General features: G+C 44.3%; 1 protein-coding gene across 3 annotated transcripts in view; it reads left to right on the forward strand.

Moving 5' to 3' along the window:
- Positions 1 to 2,181: 2,181 nt before the first annotated feature.
- kctd3 (potassium channel tetramerization domain containing 3) overlaps positions 2,182 to 21,374 on the forward strand; it is a 105,627-nt gene continuing 86,434 nt past the window's right edge. For 2 of the 3 annotated variants that reach the window (XM_038811678.1, XM_038811687.1), the window contains exons 1-3: positions 2,183 to 2,498; positions 10,744 to 10,797; positions 18,223 to 18,268. In XM_038811678.1, the coding sequence (XP_038667606.1) occupies positions 2,422 to 2,498; positions 10,744 to 10,797; positions 18,223 to 18,268 (177 nt within the window). In that variant the 5' untranslated portion in view covers positions 2,183 to 2,421. Of the gene's footprint in view, positions 2,499 to 10,743; positions 10,798 to 18,222; positions 18,269 to 21,374 lie in introns of all 3 variants that reach the window. The other variant, XM_038811697.1, reaches the window with a different exon arrangement.

The raw sequence follows: 21,374 nt of genomic DNA on the forward strand, positions 1-21,374 counted from the left end.
AGCAACCAGCCCCTCAGCCGGGGGGACGTCCCTCAAACATCGCAGGGATGAACGACTGCTCTAGTATGTAGGAGTCATGCACACTCCCTGGGAACCTTGCACAGACGTTCATGAACCTCATGTGGGGGTCGCATACCACCTGGACATTAATGGAGTATGTCCCCCTCCTGTTTGTGAACACTTCCTTGTCCACAGCAGGCGGGCGCATGGGGACGTGAACACAGTCGATTGACCCCTGAACCCTCGGTATCCCGGCCACACTGGCAAATCCACGGGCTCGTGAGTCTTGACTTGCTCGGTCCTCGGGAAAGGTGATGTAGCGGTCGGCGATGGCATAGAGGGCGTCGGTCACATCCCGGATGCACCTGTGCACCGATGACTGGGAGATCCCGGAGTGTCCCCGCTCGGAGACTGGAAGGAGCTGGTAGCATAGAAGTTCAGAGCGACCGTCACCTTGATGGCTACCGGGATCGCGTGTCCTCCCCCCGTTCCACGTGGGGCGAGGTGCGACAGGAGTTCGCAGATATGTATCACCGTCTGCCTACTCAGCCGGAGTCTCCTCCTGCAGATGATGTCCGGCATTGTTAGGAAAGAGACCCGGACACGGTACACCCTCGGCTTTGGTCGTCGCCTCTGACGCCGTGGCTGCACCCTCACTCTCTCCTCTTCCTCTTCCTCCTCTTCCTCCTCCTCCTCCTCCTCCTCCTCCTCCTCCTCCCCCCCCCCCCCCCCCATGCTGCTCGACGACTGGCAACTCCTCGGCCCTTCCCTCTGCTGCTGCAGCTGGCCCTGCAGCCACTGCGGGTTGTGGGTGTGGATGCTGCTGCATCTCCAAATCCAGTAGAGCGGCCCCAACCACTGCGCAGAACATAGCCGTTCTGTTCCCATGCATCGTGCTAACCTACAGAAGGGTGGTGGGAGGCAGAGAAACGGGACATGTTAGACGGAGGTTAGTCGACACCTCGGCAGCCGCCAGCCATGGGATACCAGTGTGTCCCGGTGGCCTGGTCGCGCTGCTGACACGCGGTCAGCCTAACCCCTGGTCACTTTCTGCATCCAACGGCCAGTAAACTATGGCCTCCTCACGGGTGCGTCAGTGGCCTGTGTCCGGAAGCCACAGGGGAACCAGCGGCCGTGTCCTCGTCACCTGCACACCATGGCATGGTGGCAGACATTTTGTTACGGGCTTGGACGGCTCACTCTCTACCTAACCCCCCCCCTCCGTCGCCCCCCACTGCCTTCCCCCGTCTCCCCCACTGCCTCCCCCGTCTCCCCCACTGCCTCCCCCGTCTCCCCCCCACTGCCTCCCACGTCTCCCCCCCACTGCCCCCTCCGTCTCCCCCACTGCCTCCCCCGTCTCCCCCACTGCCTCCCCCGTCTCCCCCACTGCCTCCCCCGTCGCCCCCACTGCCTCCCCCGTCGCCCCCACTGCCTCCCCCGTCTCCCCCCCACTGCCCCCGTTCTGGACCCCCTCCCGTTCCCAGGGATGCCTTCCTCGTTGTGGCCAGACTCGAGCGGTGCGCTGAACGGTGGGCTGAGCGGTGCGCTGAGCGGTGCGCAGAGTGGTGCCCTGACCTCCTCCAAGCAGTCGTCAGCCAGGCCGACTGGTTGACGAATTTAAAAAGCAGGTGTGTTTCACGACGTCCAAACAGGGCGCCATGACGTCGGGACTTCGGCCCATCCGGGCCGGTGAATAGCGGGGGGGCTCTCAGTGGCGATTCTGGTCGTGTCAGGGGCGGGAAGGAGGCGTCTGTCGGGAAACGCGACTCCGACAATTTGCGGGGTTCGGAGAATAGCGGGAGGGCGTCGGAACAGCGTCGCCGTAAAAATTTCCGACGCCCGCTATTCTCCGAACCGTCGTGAGTCCGGAGAATCGCGCCCCTAATGTTTCGAGTCTAGATGACCTTTCGTCAAAATATTCAGGGACGAGTTTGGTGAGGCGGAGATTCTTCCGTTCCAGGCACATGGATCCGACCAAATGGTGGACAGAAATGTTACAGATGGGAAGGGAATCAAACATCACGATGGTGAAGTTTCGAAAGAAAGACGAAAATCAACCCAAGAGTGAAGGAAAGAGGAACGTGGACCCAGATGGAGCGGGAGACAGACACAGAGGAAGGTGTAGATGCGCACTGGGGCGGCTGAGGGCGCTACTGAGCTGCGAGGCGGAGGAGGCGGAGGGCAGACGGGCCGAGGCCTGGGGCGGGGCGCAGGGAGGCTGTCGTCAGCTGCAGAGAGCACCTGGGCCCAGGGAGGGCAGGCCCGTGGCCGGAGAGGGGAATGATGCTGTCCGTCGGGGCTGCGATGCGGAACAAGAATGGGGTGACGGCGGTGGCCACGACGCGGTGAGCCGAGGCTGCACTCGGTGTGACGGCTGGGCCGAGTGAGGGAGAGGTGGGGGCAAAGCGAGCCCGGCGGAAAATGGCGGGGAGCTGCAGCAACTTGACGGCGGCGGCGGCGGCGGCTGAGATCATCCAGCTCAACGTGGGCGGCACCAGGTAAACAAGGAGGCAGCGGGCCGGCCTAGGCACACTCTGCCGCCCTGTTCTCCCACTGAACTCTGTAACCAGCATCCCTCCGACAGCCTTTTACCGGTGCATCTTCTCCCTCCTCTTTCTCCTTTACAGCCTCATTTAAACCTTCATGGTGCCTCGACGGGTGGCACAAGTCTCTCCCAAGGGTGCTGCTCCAAACTGTTGCCTCTGCCCCGAGCTCACAGGGTTGCTCTAATCTGTCACCCGTTCACCATTGAAGGACCATGTTAGCATCAGCGGTCAGTGAAGAAAAAACAATCCTGAATTATAGATTGATTTATGGATCTGCACACAACTAATGACCGCAATATTTTGGAGTGTAGCCCCACAGGAGCAGAACAACACAGCTCAAATCTTCAGAAATTCGTTGAACACAATAACTACATACCAGTTGGGGAGAGAAGTGGACAAATGTCTGTGACAAAGGGAATAGTTTTGAAGGGACAGGGCCAATAAAAGTTCCTCAAAAATGTATTACTTATTGGGATGAGGGTATTGCTGACAAGGCCCAAACATTTATTGCCCACTCAAATTGCCCTAACTTTTGTGGTGAGATGTCTTCAGTTAAATTCAAACTGCTTCAGTGGTGCGGTGAAGGTAGTAGGAAGGGGGTTCCAGGTTTTTGACCCAATAACAATGAATGAATGGCAATATTTTCAAAATCAGGATAGCATTTAGCCTGGAGGCGATGGTGTTCAAATTCCCATATAACTTCGGTTTTTTTTGTGTGTTTATGTGTGCAGTACCTTTTTATTTTATTTTGTACAGTCATGCAGATGGTATGTTAAAATGGACAATACACATTATCTGCATGGTGGCTGCCTTGTCTTTCCAGACGGTAAGATATCATGGGTTTGGGAGATGTGTGGAAGGTTCTATGGTGACAATATTGTTGAATTTGAAAGGGAATTGTTCAGATTTCCTTGTTGAAGATGGTGATTGCAAGGCATTTGAGACAACCTGAAAGAATTGAAGGAAGAAAGCCAAGAATTTGGGTTCCAACTGATTGCATTCAAGAAATTGAAGTAAGTAGTTAGTGAATGAACACATTCTGGTGGATATCTTCAGGGTACCCTCGTACCTGAAGATTGAACTAAAAGGAATACTTTTATTATAGGCAGAAAGCTGATGTGCATCTTGAAGGAACAAATAATGAACCAGCTAGAGAACAACAGAATAGAAATGAGCCAGTTTAATTGGAACAAAGATTATAGCTGACAAATCATGAGTTTTTTGAGGAGATAACAAGCTTCATAGCGGGACTTCTATGACTATATTTAAATTTTAACAACGCTGATACAGAACCATATAGGGCATTGGCCCATAAGGATATAATCCACCCACGGTGTACTCCTAAAATAGGTCTCAAATTATCTGAAATGAAGGGTTGGAAAGAAAGTTCTATTAGTATCAAAAGAAGTAACTAGTGAGGTGCCATGGGGAAGTGTGGACAGAAGCAAACATCTTTAGCTGATAATATAAATGGGGAAGTGCACCAACTCAACTGAACATCAAATCCTCTTGAGGTACCTCTTGTTTCAGTGCCACTGGTTGTTTATTTGATGGCTCTTGGTATTCATTTGATACAAGTCATCTTCATATTAGATAATTAATTATGTATGATACTGCTGTACTGTACAGTGTTTCAAATTAGATTTTATTTAAAGGGTCACCATTCTTGCGAGATGCATCTCCATGTTGCAAAGAGAGAGAATGTTCTGAATCGTGACACAGTGCTATCAACAGTAAATTATTAAAACCTGTTTTCCAGGAGCTTGGTTACATAGTCAGTTAGACACTACTTTCATCCTGGAATACCATTTCACATTCATGTCTAGTTAGACAGCAGGCTTTAGAAATTACATCTTAAATTAATTTGGGGACTCTAGTAAATCCAACTAGTCACGGGCCTCATGGGCTACAACTGTATAATTGGTCACTCATTGGCTTGTCTTCCTCAGAAGTTGCAGGGTGGTTTGTTTGGGAACTGGTGAAAAGGATGTCGCCTTGTTGCAGAAGGGTGTTTTTCTGAGGGTGGGGCTAAGGCATATTGCAGCAGATCAAAGAAAGATTTACTCATCACCTAGCTTTGCAGTATCTTTGTGGTGATATTGGGTGACTCAACTTGCATCACATTGCGCACAAAAACAAAGTAATCATTTTAAAGAAACATTTCAGCAAACTTTAGATACATTGCAGCAACTATATTCTCAATTAGCCATCATGGTCATCTTCAGAACACAAATTGAACCTATTAGAAAATACCGTACTGTTGTACTAGTTAATGCCTACTGTAAAGCTTGGCATATATGCGGAGTTACTGGACATCACCTCCAGTAACTGAAAACATTCCCTTAGTGTTCAGTAGAATATTTTGATATAAAGATCTTTACATTTTTAAATGTGACTGAACATATTTTGAAACTGTAGGTGGCCCAAGAATGAGATGAGCTGCTTAAATGTATCTATTTCCCTTGACTTGAAAGATACATCATAACCACGAATGAAGATCTAAATAAAGGTTGCCAAATGGACACATTGCAATTTTGGGACAGCATGTTCTGAACACTGCTGCTGTGACCAGTTGGCAAACCTTGCACTGCTATAAACTTTGATGTTTTCTAATTTTTCTGTTTAAAGTTATGATTTTCTTTGAAAAAAAACAATGAACCAATGTTGTATCACTGCTCCAATTCTGTGAGCACTTTTTATTTTCTTCCATGGGATGTGGGTGTCGGTGTTGTTGGCAAGGTCAGCATTTGTCAGCATCCTTATTCGGCCTTTAAGTGTGAGAGCCTTGCTTGGCTGTTTCAAAAGGCAGTCTCTCCTCCACCTTCAGCCCATTTTTATTTCTATCAGCGCCCTTCTAGTCATTATCATCACCGTTTACATTTCCTTTGTTGTTTTGCCCATAACATCTTTGTCGATCATCACCTATCGCTGGCCCTCTATCCAGCCCATGGCTCTATGGACCCGCCGCCCTCCGAACAGTATAAATCTCATCCTATTTCCAGTCGCTGTAGCTTTGATAAAGAGCCATTCAAACTTGAAACATTAGTTCTGTGTTCTCTCCACATTGTCCAGAATTTTCTGTTTTTGTTTCAGCTTCCAGCATCCACAGTAATTTGCCTTTTCTAAGAGTTAACTGTTGTGGTCAGATCAAGTAAAGATGACAGATTTTCTTCCCTAAAGGACATTGAACCAGATAGGTTTTTACAACAGTTGATGACAGTCGCCATTACTGAGACTAGCTTTTCAATTCCAGGTTTGTTAATTGAATTTAAATTCCACCAGTTGTCATGGTGGGATTTGAACCTGTGTCCCTAGGCCTCTGGATGACTAGTCCAGTGACATTACCATTAAGCTACTGTCTCCCCCATACTTTGATGGTTTGTCTCCTAGTTGGGTGGAAACCGATTTTTAAAAATTGATTTTCCCAACCAGTCAAATATTGTAGTTTAGTCACCTGGATCCCACCTCTAAAATGGAGTAGACACAGTTGGAAAATGTATACATAGCTTATTTTTTACTTACCTTTGTTTGGTTATGTGCAATGAAGTAGACATAGGAGGAAAAATCATAACATAGCTTACTTTAAAGAGGTATGGTGGAAGGAATAAGTTTATTTGTTTTTCAGCTTGGAGAGATGATAGTGCTGATGGAACTGAGATTTTGAGAAGGCTTTTGGGAGAAGTGTTGAAGTCTGATTGGGCAATCCTTGTTATTTTTACCACGAATAAAGGCAGTTTTCTTTCCCAGTAGGATAAAAAGAATAATAATATTTTAAAAACAGAGCAGTGTTGTTTGAAGACGAGGAAGAAGTTGAAACAACCAGTTGAAGCAGCTATTTGAAGATATTCAGTCAGGGGTTCTAACAGGAGCCAAAATCTGTTCTGTGAAGCAAGTATGCCATGCTGATTTTAAGATGGATTGAGAGCTGTATGTTTCTTTTCTTGTTAAGTGGGAATTGAGTAGTAATGTTAAGGGATAATCATAAGCTGTTATTTTTGGGTGCAAAGTTAAAGTGTATAATATTGTATTATAATAAAGCTTTGTTTTAAAATACCAAAGCCCCATTTTTCATGCAGTCACTCCTGGAGCAAATCATTCATTCTGCACAGTCTTACAAAATAAACTAAAATATTGGGGTTTTGGTCCAGTATCCTCATCACTGTTGGGGTCTGGTCTGGGATCATTAGGCACCACATTTTCTAGAACTGTGATTTACATATTTAAAAAAAATCTTAACTGTGCAAAACATCTTCTTGACTGCTGTACTAGGCAATCGTTGTGTTGCAGTGAATAACAAATACTTGGCCCACAAATTACATAATTCCTTTCAGCTGTTGGCAGTTCAGCAGTTAAAATCATATCACCATTTTAATGGACACTCAGTGATAAGATTAGAACAAAACTGTGAAGGGATGAACTGATCAGACCCATTTTATAAAAGCAAATTATTGTGGATGCTAGAATCTGAAACCGAAACAGTTGGATAATCACAGAGAGAAAGAATGGAGCTAATTTTGAGTCTGGATAACTTTTTTCCAGGCCAGTTTTATGATCTATGACTGACATATCCGTTGTTATGGGCTAGGGTTTAGAAAACTCCATTGTATATCATGGAGTTCACCTGACCTACAACTGTTTATTGAATTTGGCTTGGATGGGATGAGCACAAGAGCATGCCTTTCAGGTGTTCTTCAGCAAAGTTCTTAGGTGCTTTTAATAAAAAGAAACAAGCTTTATTCTAAGAATTTAGTTAACATTTGTATTAACACACACAGTAAGAATTGTTATCAACTACAAACATAAAGACCCCACACAGCTGCAGTAATTTATGTATAACTCTTAGTGAATTTCCCCTTCACTGTTCCAAATCAATAACAAAATCCAAGTAAAACCAGAAACCCCATTTCAAAGGTGTGACCCAGCACTGTCTTTAAGACTTGTTATTGATACTCTGTTCCCCTTTTCAAACAGATTTAAATTCCTTCCAGAAAACAATTATCTCTTTTAAGTTACCAAGTATCTGGAACAGCTTTTAAAATGAGCTTTCAACTTGTGTAGTTCAAACCAGCCTAAAACTCAAAGTGAAAGTAAAAACCAACAGAACCACAGCCCAGCTCCACCTACATAATGACTTCACTGAAGCCATGTGATAAGTCAAAAATATTTCTTAAAGGGACACTCCCATGGCACTGTACATTTTTGTTTTTCTGTTGGGATTCAGATAATTGCTGAATTTTATCTATTTTTTTCAAATAACAGTAGTGCAGCATTTTAGTAATTTCCCTAAATTTATCTTGGCATGTAAGTTCCCTTTATGAAAGCATTGAGTATCTTGTAATGTTTTTTGCTTCAACCAACAAAATAAAATAATAAGCCTTTGGTGTTGTAATTGATCGACAGTTCAGACGTGGCTATCTGACCTGTGAAGTCCCACCAGCTCCGTTTTTGTTTATGTTTCTTATTTTCCTTCTAAGATTAAGGTTACAGAGCATATTTTGAGATTGTTTATCTATTTTAATATTTCATATTCTGACCATAAGACATAGGAGCAGAATAAGGCCCCTCGTCCCATTGAGTCTGCCCTGCCATTCAATCATGGCTGATATTTTTCTTATCCCTATTCCCCTTCCTTCTCTCCATAAGCCTTGATCCCCTTATTAATCAAGAACCTATCTATCTCTGTCTTAAAGATATTTGAAAAGTAAGATCTGTTCGCACTAGCAAATAATCTTTTCTCGTCCAAAAATATTGAGACATTTAAATTGTTTCTGCGGCTGGCCCAGCTGTGCAATTTGCTAGCTCAACATTCGTAAATGATATGGTGTACAAACGGGTGCAATGGCCTTGATCTTAAAGAAAAAAGCATTTTAAGAAAGACTGTGAATTTATCCATGTTCCTATCCCTCTCCCATCGTGGCAGGAGTAGCTTTTGGAATGGAATGGACCGTTGATCTTTCTAGGTAGCTCATCCCTCTGGCTACTATACCTCACTGTGCAGGCAGTATTACCCTGGCACATGTTTGGTTTGGAGTACCAGAGATTTGCATTTACTTAACCATTTCCCACACCTACAGTGCTGTTTCCTCATGGACAATATAATAAATCAATGAAAAGGTGGTTTTCTGATTCTGGACTTGTTACGGATGTCTGGTCAGCTCTCCACAGTGGTTAAGAGTGGCTGGCTTGGGTTAATGTAAACCTTCTGCAGGAGTTTTCTTGTTGCAGTCTCTCACCTTATGTGAGGGGGCTGAATGTTGCTCAGGGGTGTTGAGTTGATCAGAGGGTATTTGAGATGATAAGCATTGTTGCGTTGAACTGTGTATCTACAACACTGCGATGTAATCCTCAAATATAGGTGGTCGGAGGGCCAGCAGCCTTGCAGCGCATAAGTGATCAGTGGCCAACTGTTGTCTACCTCTGGGTGATTGTAAATCCTGGCCAGATCATAAGCAAACCCAGATTTGTATTATTCGCTCGATAGGAACTTAACAAAATGGTAAACCTAAGTCTTTACCCAAGAGAATGAGTAGGTAGTTATGGAATTCGAGAGATTGTGAGGTTCTCAAGCAAATTATGGAGTGCATTGGAGGGCTTAAAAGTGAACAGATCTCCATGTACCAGGTTGCTATAGTAGGCGAGGGAGGAGATTGCCAGGGCTCGGACCCAAATTTTAAATTCCTCTCTTTGGCCATGTGAGAGGTGCCAAGAGGACTGGAGAACAGCTGGTGGTCCCACTATTTAATAAAGGTTGCAGAGTCAAACCAGGAAATTACAGACCAGTGAGATTCACGTCCGTGGTTGGGGAAACTACTGGAGGAGATTCTGAAGGAGAGAATCTATCTCCACTTGGAGAGGCAAGGTTTGATCAGGGATAGTCAGCATAGCTTTGTCAGAGGGAGGTCATGCCCAACAAATGTGATTGCATTTTTTGAGCATGTAGCCAAGTGTATAGATGAGGGTAGTGCATTTGATGTTGTTACATGGATTTCAGCAAAGCCTTTGACAATGTCCCACATGGGAAACTTATTAAGAAGGCAAATACATATGGGATTTGATTTGATCAGGTGGATTCATAATTGGCTTAGCTGTGGGAGACAGAGGGTGAAGATAGATGGCTGCTTCAGTGCCTGTGAAGCCAGTGACCAGTGGCATACCACAGGGGTCCATGCTGGGTCCCTATTAGTCATATAAATGACATAGATGACTATGTGGCGGGATAGAATCAGTAAGTTTGCGGATGACACAAAGGTTGGCTGGGTGGTTAACAGTCAGGTTGAGTGTCTTGGCTTACAGGAAGATATGGGCAGGATGGTTATGGGAGGATAAGTGGCAGATGGAATTTAACCCTGAAAAGTGTGAGGTGATGCACTTGGAAGGAGTATTTAATAAGGAAGTATACTATGAAAGATCTGACACTGGGAAGTTCCGAAGAACAAAGGGACCTTGGCGTATATGTCCATAGATCTCTGAAGGTAGAAGAGAAGGTCAATAAGGTGGTAAAAAAGGCATTTGGGACACTCTCTTTTATCAATTGGGGCATGGATTGCAAAAGCAGGGTGGTCATGATGGAGCTGAAATAACTGGTGAGGCCACAGTTGGAGCACTGTGCAATTCTGGTCGCCTCATTATAGGAAGGATGTAATTGCACTGGAGGGGATGCAGAGAAGAATGTTGCTTGGGATGGAACATTTAAGTTATAAAGAGAGTTTGGATAGGCTTAGGTTGTTTTCTCTGGAGCAGAGAAGACTTGATTGAGATGTACAAGATTATAATGCCGTGGATAGGGAGCAGCTGTTCCCCTTAGTTGAAGGATCGGTTATGAGGGGACACAAAGAGAGGACACAAAGAGAGGGGTGGGAGGTTTATGGGGGATTTAAGGAAAAACATTTTTACCTAGAGAGTGGTGACGGTTTGGAGTGCACTGCCTGAGAGGGTGGTAGAGGCGGGATGCCTCACATCCTTTAACAAGGCACGCAAGAACATTCAAGGCTATGGGCCAAGTGCTGGCAAGTGGGATTAGGTGGGCAGGTCAGGATCTTTCATGCGTCGGTGAAGACTCGATGGGCCAAAGGTTTCCTCTGCACTGTAGTATTCTGTGATTAAGCAGTTCATTATGAGGAATCTGGTAAGCCCATTTTGAATTCTTCCAATTTATTGCTACATTACACAATAATACAGATTTTATTTGTGTTTGTAGATTCAGCACCTCAAGACAAACACTAATGTGGATTCCAGACTCCTTTTTCTCTAGGTAAGATTGGGGTTCAAAATGTAATTCCCACTAAGTTAGATCTGTGAAGAGTATTTTGCAAAAGAATTCTCTGCGTAAATGGAAAAGCAACTATCTGACCTGGTAACATTATTATGTTCTTTGGGTATCATTCCAGTTTATAAATATTTAAAAAGAGAGAAAACATATTTGGGACACTATTATACTGTTCCCAAAGCTATGAATGGACCCTGTAGATTTACCAGGTGATATAGTTGGCTCGGCTCAATTAGGTTGGATTGGATCAACAGTTGCTCAAGTCTAGAAATGTGTATTGGCATTTTAATTAGCTACTGTCCATTTAAAAATTACCAGATATAAAATGAGTTGAAAATGCTTGCATGTGGAGAGCCTTGACTGCTCACATTACATGTATTCATTTGGATTGGGTCTTCAGTCTATTACATTCTCTGATTAGCACTGTCGTCATTGCTTTAAACCAGGGAGCTGCCTGAAATGACTAAAATGTGTATTGTTTCGGGGGGTGGGGAGGGCTATTGTTTCCTCGTGCGTATTTATAAAATATGTACAATTTGGAATGGTATCCAAAGAACCTATTTGATGTTTGTATCAAAGGATTTTAATGCTGATTAAAGTTGCCTTTTCTGTTCCCCTTAACTCAATTTTATTTAATACAACATAAATGCAGATTCTTTTCATTGATCTTAAACAAAGTGTAGATCACGGAGATTCTTAACCATATATTTGTGCTGTTCCTCCCTTGTAGTCTGTTCAAAAAATGAATACTATTGAAATATTATATTTCAGGACAGTGTCTCATCTTTCATGCAAACAAAATAGCCGAATGCTGGAAATTTGAAGTAAAAACAGGGAATGTTGGAAAGACTCAGCAGGCCTGGCAATATCTGTGGTAGTATTTAATTCTAATGATTGTTTTAACTAGAGTTGCCCTGGTCCTGAAGATTTTCAAGGAGTGCAGCTTTTGCACGAAGATGCATTTTATTCTTTACCTTCCACTTCTTAAGGCACTTCAGTATTGTTCCATGGGCCACAGCAACCTCATGGTGTCTCATCTAAGTGTTCATTTGTTATTCAATACCTTAGATACTGAGCGTGATCACAGCAAAATTCTGCAGATGCTGGAAATCTGAAAAATAAACAAATGCTAGAAATATTCATGCCAGTGGCTTTTTCATCAGAGGCTTGGTGCTCTCTCCAGATTATTTTAGGCCAAAAAGATCCTCACCTGAAATACAAACAAAGTATGGTTTCCACATCACGATCAGTAACCTTTTTCCCCCAAAGCATGGGACAGAACTGGTTGTCGTTCCTTCATTGTTAACCTGAACATGGTTGGTTAGCTGAAAATTTCCAGCTCTGAACAAACCTGCATGACACTTGACTTTTTGGACAGATTTTAAAAAAAAAGTAACATTTAGACAGATTTTAAAAAAAAAAGTAAAAATAAGACACAGGTTATTTTTAACAAATAATGTTTGTGGTACTGAAGGCAGGCTGATGGGATGCACATGGACCAGGAACAGAGGCTGCCTCATGAAACCCTGGCTGGAATCTATACTGGCTACAAAAGCACTCAAGTCAAAGCATAAACCTGTTATTGTGATATTGATGCACTATCAATTGCACGAAAGACTCAGATTGGTACAACTGTGGCTTTATTACAGTCAGATACGTGGCCTCCTAGTGCAGCTGGCGAAATGGCTGATCAGAAGGAGGACACGCATATTTATATGGCTCCTTGTGGGCGGAGCTAGCCGGCAGGGGCTACTGGCGAACCTGTAGTGCAGGTCCTACCTTACATCCCCTAATACAGGTGCTACCTTACATCCCTAATACAGGTGCACACAGTGGTTCACCACATTCACCCCCTGTTAAAAAAATTAGTCCGGCGGGGGTGGCGTGGAACTATATACAGTTTTGCAAATAATTTACAGTGGGGAGGGGACATAAATGTCCATTTTGATAGTCCGGTGCCCGTTAGAGGTTAATTCGATCCGGTGCTTTGACGGTTCGCTGGGAGCGACGTAACGGTGGCGGCGATGGCGGTACTGGTGTCGCCGACGTCGGTGCTGGCCAATAGTCGGATGACCCTGGGAGCGTGCCGAAATCTTCCTCGTCCTCTTGCGTGAGCAGGGGAAGGAGGGATGGACCTGGTGGGGTTAATGTTGGGAGCGCTGGGGGAGGGGAGGGTGGCGCGTGGGTGGGGGAGTGTGTTGGAGTGGAACCTGACGGAGCTAGGTCACTGAGGGAGACAGTATCTTGGCGGCCATCGGGGAACTCCACGTAGGCATACTGGGGGTTGGCGTGGAGCAAGTGTACCCTGTCCACCAAGGGGTCCACCTTGTGGAGTCGGACGTGCCTACGTCGAAGGACCGGTCCTCGAGCTGCGAGCCAAGTCGGGAGCGACACCTCGCATGTGGACTTCCTAGGGAAGGTAAAAACACGTTCATGGGGTGTGTTATTTGTGGCGGTGCACAGTAGTGACCGTATGGAGTGTAGTACATCAGGGAGGACCTCCTGCCAGCGAGAGGCTGGGAGGTTCCTGGACCGTAGGGCCAGCTGGATGGCCTTCCAAACCGTCCCGTTCTCCCTCTCTACCTGCCTGATTCCCCGTGGGTTGTAGCTGGTTGTTCTGCTGGAGGCGATACCCCTGCTGAGCAGGAACTGATGCAGCTCATCGCTCATGAATGAGGATCCCCTGTCACTGTGGATGTAGGCGGGGAATCTGAACATAGCGAAGATTGTGTTGAGGGCCTTGGTGACGGTGGCAGATGTCATATCGGGGCATGGGATGGCGAAGGGGAATCTGGAGTTTTAATTGACCACACTGAGGATATATGTGTTGCAGTCGGTCGAGGGGAGGGGCCCTTTGAAATCCACGCTGAGGCGTTCAAAGGGGCCGGAGGCTTTCACCAGGCGCGCGTGGTCTGGCTGGTAGAAGTGCGGCTTGCACTCGCACAGATCTGGCAGTCCCTCGTGACTTCCCGTACTTCCTCAATGGAGTAGGGCAGATTGCGAGCTTTGACGAGGTGGTACAGCCGTGTGACCCCCCGGGTGACAAAGGCTGTCATGCAAGGCCCGGAGTCGGTCTACTTGTGCGCTGGCACATGTACCTCGGGAAAGGGCGCCGGGGGGCTCGTTGAGTTTTCCGGGGCGATACAAAATCTCGTAATTATAGGTGGAGAGCTCGATTCTCCACCGCAAGATTTTATCATTTTTGATCTTGCCCCGCTGCGTGTTATTGAACATGAAGGCTACCGACCGTTGGTCAGTGAGGACAGTGAATCTCCTGCCGGACAGGTAATGTCTCCAATGCCGCACAGCTTCAACGATAGCTTGGGCCTCTTTTTCGACAGATGAGTGCCGAATTTCAGAGGCATGAAGGGTGCGTGAAAAGAATGCCACGGGTCTGCCTGCCTGGTTTAGAGTGGCAGCGAGGGCGACGTCTGAAACGTCGCTTTCAACTTGAAAGGGGAGTACCTCATCTACTGCATGCATCCCGGTCTTGGCTATGTCTGCTTTGATCTGGGCGAAGGCGTGTTGTGCCTCTGCCGCAAGGGGGAATTGAGTTGACTGTATGAGTGAGCGGGCCTTGTCCGCATAGTTTGGGACCCACTTGGCGTAGTAGGAGAAGAATCCCAGGCAGCGTTTGAGGGCCTTGGGGGAGGGGAAGCTCCATGAGGGGGTGCATGCGGTCGGGATCGGGCCCCAGAAGTCCGTTTTGGACTACATAGCTGAGGATGGCTAGGCAGGTCGTACGGAACACACACTTCTTGTTGTACGTAAGGTTGAGGAGAGTGGCGGTGCGGAGGAATTTAGCGAGTTGGTGTGGGGGTCGCAGCGTTGATGTAAGCTTCAAAACAAGCTAGCCAGTGATTAAAGTCCTTTCTGGCGTCGGGCGAGTGCAGATCCAGCTGCAGGCGATCTGGTTTGATTCTGATAGCCATCTCTTAGTAAATCTGACTGTAATAAATTGATGCATGATCAATTGCACGAAAGACTCAGATTGGCACAACTGTGGCTTTATTACAGTCAGATGCGTGGCCTCCTACTGCTGCTGGCGAAATGGCTGATCAGAAGGAGGACACGCATATTTATACGGCTCCTTGTGGGCGGTGCTAGCCGGCAAGGGCTACGGTCTAACCTGTAGTGCAGGTCCTACCTTACATCCCCTAATACAGGTGCACACAGTGGTTCACCACAGATATGGACTTTGATTACCTACTCCCAAGTCTATGACGATGTAACAAACCTCCAGACACAGGTGATCCTCTTTTCAGCAGCACGAAGAACAGACAAAAGAAGCCATCAGATTCCTGAATGAGCTGATGCTGGTCAGACAAAGGGAGTTTCAGAGGACAGTGGGTCTTCATTGAACCGTCATTGATAAACAGGAGTATCCTGTATTTCCCATTAACCAGTGTGGTCTGGCGAGGACAATGGCCGGTGGTGGGCATATACACATGACTCAATCCAAGCTTCCCAGTATAAGAAAGCAGCATCAAACAGATCTTGAGAGAAGCTGGGAGTTTCCCAAGCACATCCATCGCAAGAAGAAAGGGCCCTGGGTTTCAAACCCAGAGAAGACATCAACATCGAGTGATCGAAGCCTGCCAGCCCTCTTTACTAAGTACGGGTAAAACCCAAAGCTCAGCTGTGAGTCTGAGCCATATTTTCTTGAGTAATAGAATTGTGAATAAAATTGCGTTAAACTGTGAACCTATTTTGTCCTTTGTTCATCTCGTAAATGAAGACACCTGGATTAAACTTTGAGTAAGTAAACTGGTCGAACATATCCGAGGTCTTAAAGGAACAACATGTTGAAAAGCAAAAACCAAAGATACAGGAAATATTCAACACGTCAGGCAGTGTCAGTGTTGAGAAACAGAGTTAATGCTTCAGGTCAATGACCTTTCATGAAGCCTTTCATCACCTTTGCTTGTGGGAAAGAAGTTACAGTTCCTGACTCACTATCTAGAGGCACTGATGGCGATTAAACTTAGATTGTATGTCAGGTGAGGATACATCTGGCCTAAAATAATCTGGAATGAGTACACAACCTTTGAAAAGCCATTGACCTGAACTATTTCTCTCTCTACAGATGCTGCCTGATCTGAGTATTTCCAGCAATTTCTGCTTTTATTTCAGATTTCCAGTATCCCCAGCATTTTTCTTTGTGTTAATATTGAAAAGCATTTGCTGTTGGCACTTTTGTGATTGGCGATCATTTGGCAGTTATATTATTCTCATGATGTTTCTTTTGTGAATAAAAAATCAGGCAAATATTCTGTAAACGTAGTGACCTTCAAATCTAACTTTAAAGTTACTGGAATGCAGTTCTGTAATTGGGGAGGATGCAGTTAATCATGAAGAAAGTTATTTGAAAGGAGAAGGGTAGCACTGAATAGCCACACATTCCTCATTATTATTCAATGTGATTTAATATTGACAGAAAGCCGTGAATATTTTGCTTTCCTGGCATCCAAGTCTATTCCTAATTTGCTTCTTTTAACAGTAACTGCAAACTTGCCATGTTTAAATATCTTTGGCTAACTTGAGCCATTGCAATAACCATATTTCTGGACTTTGGCCAGAAGTGATGGAATCCACTCTTGTGGTTAGAGTGGACTAATTTTACAATTAAACTAACTAATTCTTGTAGGTAGAATACTCTTTTGCCAAGGACCAGGCTAATATTAAACTAGTTGGAATGCCCTTCAAATTAAAAAGAAAGCAATTGTAGAAACAATGTCAGCCTGCACCAGACTTTATGCCTGCTGGAAGGAAGACAGGTAACTGGTCAGTCTTTTCAGAAGTACTATTTTCCTCCCTTTTTAAGCTAACTAATCCCTTGCCCTACATTTGTCACAGTGTCAGCTCATATTCTGCTTCTAAACAAAGGATGAAAGCCTACACTTTTCCCCCCACCAGTAGGTTCAAAATCTAATTAGTATTAAACACGAGTGTTTAACCAGCATGATGTGTCTGCCTTGAATTTCCTTTGTTAGATAATATTTTGTGGCTAGTTTAGTTACTCATTGATCAGCATTCACTAGGCACTGCAGGTAGTATTACATGGAAGATTTATATTGGTCCATCACTGGGTTCATTGTAATAATTTAAATTGTATTACACGCTAACAGAATGGAAAATCTGCTGGAAATGCTCAGATCAGGCAGCATATAATAATAATCTTTTATTGTCACAAGTATCAAGTTACTGTGAAAAGCCCCTAGTCACCATATTCCGGCGTCTGTTCGGGTAAGCTGGTACGGGAATTGAACCCGTGCTGCTGGCCTTGTTCTGCATCACAAACCAGCTGTCTAGCCCACTGAGCTAAACCAGCAGATGCAGGGAAGGGGAAAAAGGTTAGGTTTGGCGTGTATTTAGGTTTCTAATCCTTCATCAAAACCAGAAGATATTACCATTGCAATTTGTATTTATATAGCACTTTTAATGTAATGAAATGTTCTAAGGTGCTTCTCAGGAGCACTATCAAACAAGCATGACACTGAGCCTTATAAGGAGATATTACATCAGATGAGCGAAAGCTTAGTCAAAAAGTAGCTTGGTCAAAAAGTAAGTTTCGAGAAGTGTCTTAAAGGAAGAAAGTGAGGTGGAGAGATGGAGCGAGGAAATTCCAGATTTGGGACCATGGCAACTGAAGACATGGTCACTGATGGCAGAGCAATTATAATTAGGAATGCACAAGAAACCAGAATTAGAGGAGTGCAGATATCTTGTGGGGTTGAAGGAAATTAAAAGATAGGAAAGGCAAAAGCATGGAGAAATTTGAAAACAAGGATGAGAACTTCAAAATCAAGATGTTGCTTGACCGAGAGCTAATGTAGCTCGGGGAACATGAGGGTGATAGGGGAATGGAACTTGCTGTGAGTTAAGACACAGGCAGCAGAGCTTTGGAGGTGGGATACCAGCCAAGAGTGTGTTAGTAGAGGTAACAAAGGCAGGGCTGAGGCTTTCAGTAGAAGATGAGCTGAGACGGCCAAAGTTGAGTGATATGGAGGTGGGAAAAGGCTGTGGCACAAATTAGTTTGAAGGCTCATCTCTGATTCTAGATGTCTAATATGCGTTGGCTCTGAGGAAGTGTCATAAATGTAGATCTAAACATGTTTTTTCTTCATTCATAAATGATGCCAAACCATCAGTCTTTTCAGTATTTCCTGTTTCATTTCAAATTTCCAGCATTTGCCAGATTTTGGTTTTGCTAATAAGACTTACCATTGCTTTTGTTAACATTTGTATATACCAATCACATGGATCTATCTTTATATTTGTAACCTCCAGTGACTGTTCATCCTCTGTATAAACTAGTACATATTGTCCAAACTTGTTGAACAGTTTATTTTTAAATTTGAGAAAAGACTGATCCTCACACTAATTCACTAGTAACTACTTTTGTTCCAGCTTGCTGAGTGGGAGAATCTCAACACTACGTGATGAAACTGGAGCGGTGAGCAGATACTTTTTATTTGTTGTTTGATTTTTTTTTAATGCAAAATGCTATTTTTGCTTATGAATGTTCTTTAGTGCTTACGAAAGAGTATGCTATATACAGAATCTTTCTGCATCCATCTAGGCACAAATAATGAATCATTCTTAGTTACTTTAATCAACAAAGTTGCAAATGCAGAAGCCACCATTGCAGTTTTCCCTTTTCCCATTTTCTTTGCATTTGTTATGTTTTTGTTTCAAAACTTTATAGTAATTTTTTCTGCCCCTTCCTTTAGCTGTGCCATTTTCTACTCCCAGGCACCTTAACCAGTGCTTTGGAACTGATCACCAAGAATTTGAGTGCCTGAGGTTATCTCAACAAATTACTCTGGGGCACTTGCATTTGTACAAAGCAATGTAACTGATCACCCTGCTTAGTAACTTCCCAGATGGCTTTGCTTTGCTACACAAAAGAAACATCATGAGTTATGTTGTTAACATATACTTTTCGTGGTTAAATATTGCACATTCCTAATCCTCCTTTCCTGGCTTGACAGTATATGAAATTTTATATGGCTGTAAAATTGAATTTTCCTACTGTATCGACATTGCATTTATGTATGCTCCCATTATAGAAACCTCCAAAGCCTCAAATTTCTGGAAAACCAGCATCCCTTTACAAACTTTTATTTTTTCAAAAGAACTTGTTGAGGTAATTAAAGTTGTCAAAAGTTACATTGTGTACAGGGGAATTGGGTTTCATAATATTGTACGCATTTAAAAAAATGCTGATTGTGCAAGGAGATCTGCAGTGGAAGACTTCTTTTCCTTTCATACAGTGCCATTAATTAAGACAGCAACTTCTGACTTGGCTTGCAAGCCTTATTTGCTCAGACGCAAAAAACATCTGCAAAACCGGAATCAGCAAAACCAGTGCCCACAAATGCACAATGTACAATAAAGTGAGCATGACTGTGTTGCAGTAATCACAGAATAGCGCAGAAGGAGGCTATTATTGTCTGCTGGCTCTATAAAGGAGCAAAGTATTCTGACAATGGTGCAATGACTGCATTTGATTAGTGTGTAATTTATGTCAATTACCATGATGCCTAATAATGTGACTTGAGCACTTTTCCCTGATTTCTTCTCTGTCGCGTTTCACGATCATGTTTCCTTTATTCGTACATCTGCGACTTTCTCATCATTATTTTTTTAATGGCAAAAGTTCCAATATGAAAAGTATTTCAGGCGTACAAATTATTTACTATCCCCTCATTACTGTTGTTGATCCTAGTATATGACTGTCTCCAGTTACTAATCTACATAACATTTTACACAGTCTCATCCTTGCTACTTATCGTGAAAAAAGTTAATGGTGTTGTGTGTTTAAGTTTCTGCATATTTGTTTATGCATGGCATGTGGTTAATTACTAGCTGTGCAGGAAGATATGCATCTTGTGGTGACAGATGCAGCCATTAATTAATCTTGAGGATCATTAGGAATTTTGCATCATGGAGGATTGTGCCATGGATCTGTGCTGGTATTTCCCCATGCAAGCGAGTTTTTTCCAACTATGCCACTGTGGAGGTCCGGCATTTTCCTGCAAGAAAGGAAAGAAAGTATTGTTGGACAATGACTGTAATAGCTGTCATTGATGTCCTTTCAGTTTCTGGTTTGAAGCTTAAATACCCTTATTACCAGCAGTCATTTTGTTTTTGGGGGGGTGGGGAATAACATTGAATCTCAGCAGGTTAATAATAGTTAATGGTCAAATTTAGAATCCAACTGCTTTAGCACCTTTTAACACCCACACTTTTAACGACTTGGATGAGGGAGTTGAAGGGTGGGTCAGTAAATTTGCAGGTGATACGAAGATTGGTGGAGTAGTGGATAGTGAGGAGGGCTGTTGTCGGCTTCAAAGAGACATAGATAGAATGCAGAGCTGGGCTGAGAAGTGGCAGATGGAGTTTAACCCTGACAAGTGTAAGGTTGTCCATTTTGGAAGGACAAATAGGAATGCGGAATACAGGGTTAACGGTAGGGTTCTTGGCAATGTAGAGGAGCAGAGAGATCTTGGGATCTATGTTCATAGATCTTTGAAAGTTGCCACTCAAGTGGATAGAGCTGTGAAGAAGGCCTATGGTGTGCTAGCGTTCATTAGCAGAGGGATTGAATTTAAGAGCCGTGAGGTGATGATGCAGCTGTACAAAACCTTGGTCAGGCCACATTTGGAGTACTGTGTGCAGTTCTGGTCACCTCATTTTAGGAAGGATGTGGAAGCTTTGGAAAAGGTGCAAAGGAGATTTACCAGGATGTTGCCTGGAATGGAGAGTAGGTCAAACGAGGAAAGGTTGCGGGTGCTAGGCCTTTTCTCATTAGAACGGAGAAGGATGAGGGGCGACTTGATAGAGGTTTATAAGATGATTAGGGGAACAGATAGAGTAGACAGTCAGAGACTTTTTCCCCGGGTGGAACACACCATTACAAGGGGACATAAATTTAAGATAAATGGTGGAAGATATAGAGGGGATGTCAGAGGTAGGTTCTTTACCCAGAGAGTAGTGGGGGCGTGGAATGCACTGCCTGTGGAAGTAGTTGAGTCGGAAACGTTAGGGACCTTCAAGCGGCTATTGGATAGGTACATAGATTAGGGTAGAATAATGGAGTGTAGGTTAACTTCTTAAGGGCAGCACTGTAGCATTGTGGATAGCACAATTGCTTCACAGCTCCAGGGTCCCAAGTTCGATTTTGACTTGGGTCACTGTCTGTGTGGAGTCTGCACATTCTCCCCGTGACTGCGTGGGTTTCCTCCGGGTACTCCGGTTTCCTCCCACAGTCCAAAGATGTGCAGGTTTGGTGGATTGGCCATGAAAAATTGTCCAAAATTCTATGACTAACCTAGGACAAAAGTTCGGCGCAACATCGTGGGCCGAAGGGCCTGTTCTATGCTGTATTTCTCTATCTATCTCTATCTCTATCACAAATATTCAGTCACTGTACAGAAACTGTTAAAGCAACTTGAATATGGAACAAAATAACTTAAAACAGTAGAATATCAATTAGAGGAAACCGTTCTTGGACCACGCCAAGGCACTGTGCATGAACCTTGTCACTGACAAACACG

This window comes from Scyliorhinus canicula, chromosome 1 (genome assembly GCF_902713615.1).
Source record: "Scyliorhinus canicula chromosome 1, sScyCan1.1, whole genome shotgun sequence".
NCBI lineage: Eukaryota > Metazoa > Chordata > Chondrichthyes > Carcharhiniformes > Scyliorhinidae > Scyliorhinus > Scyliorhinus canicula.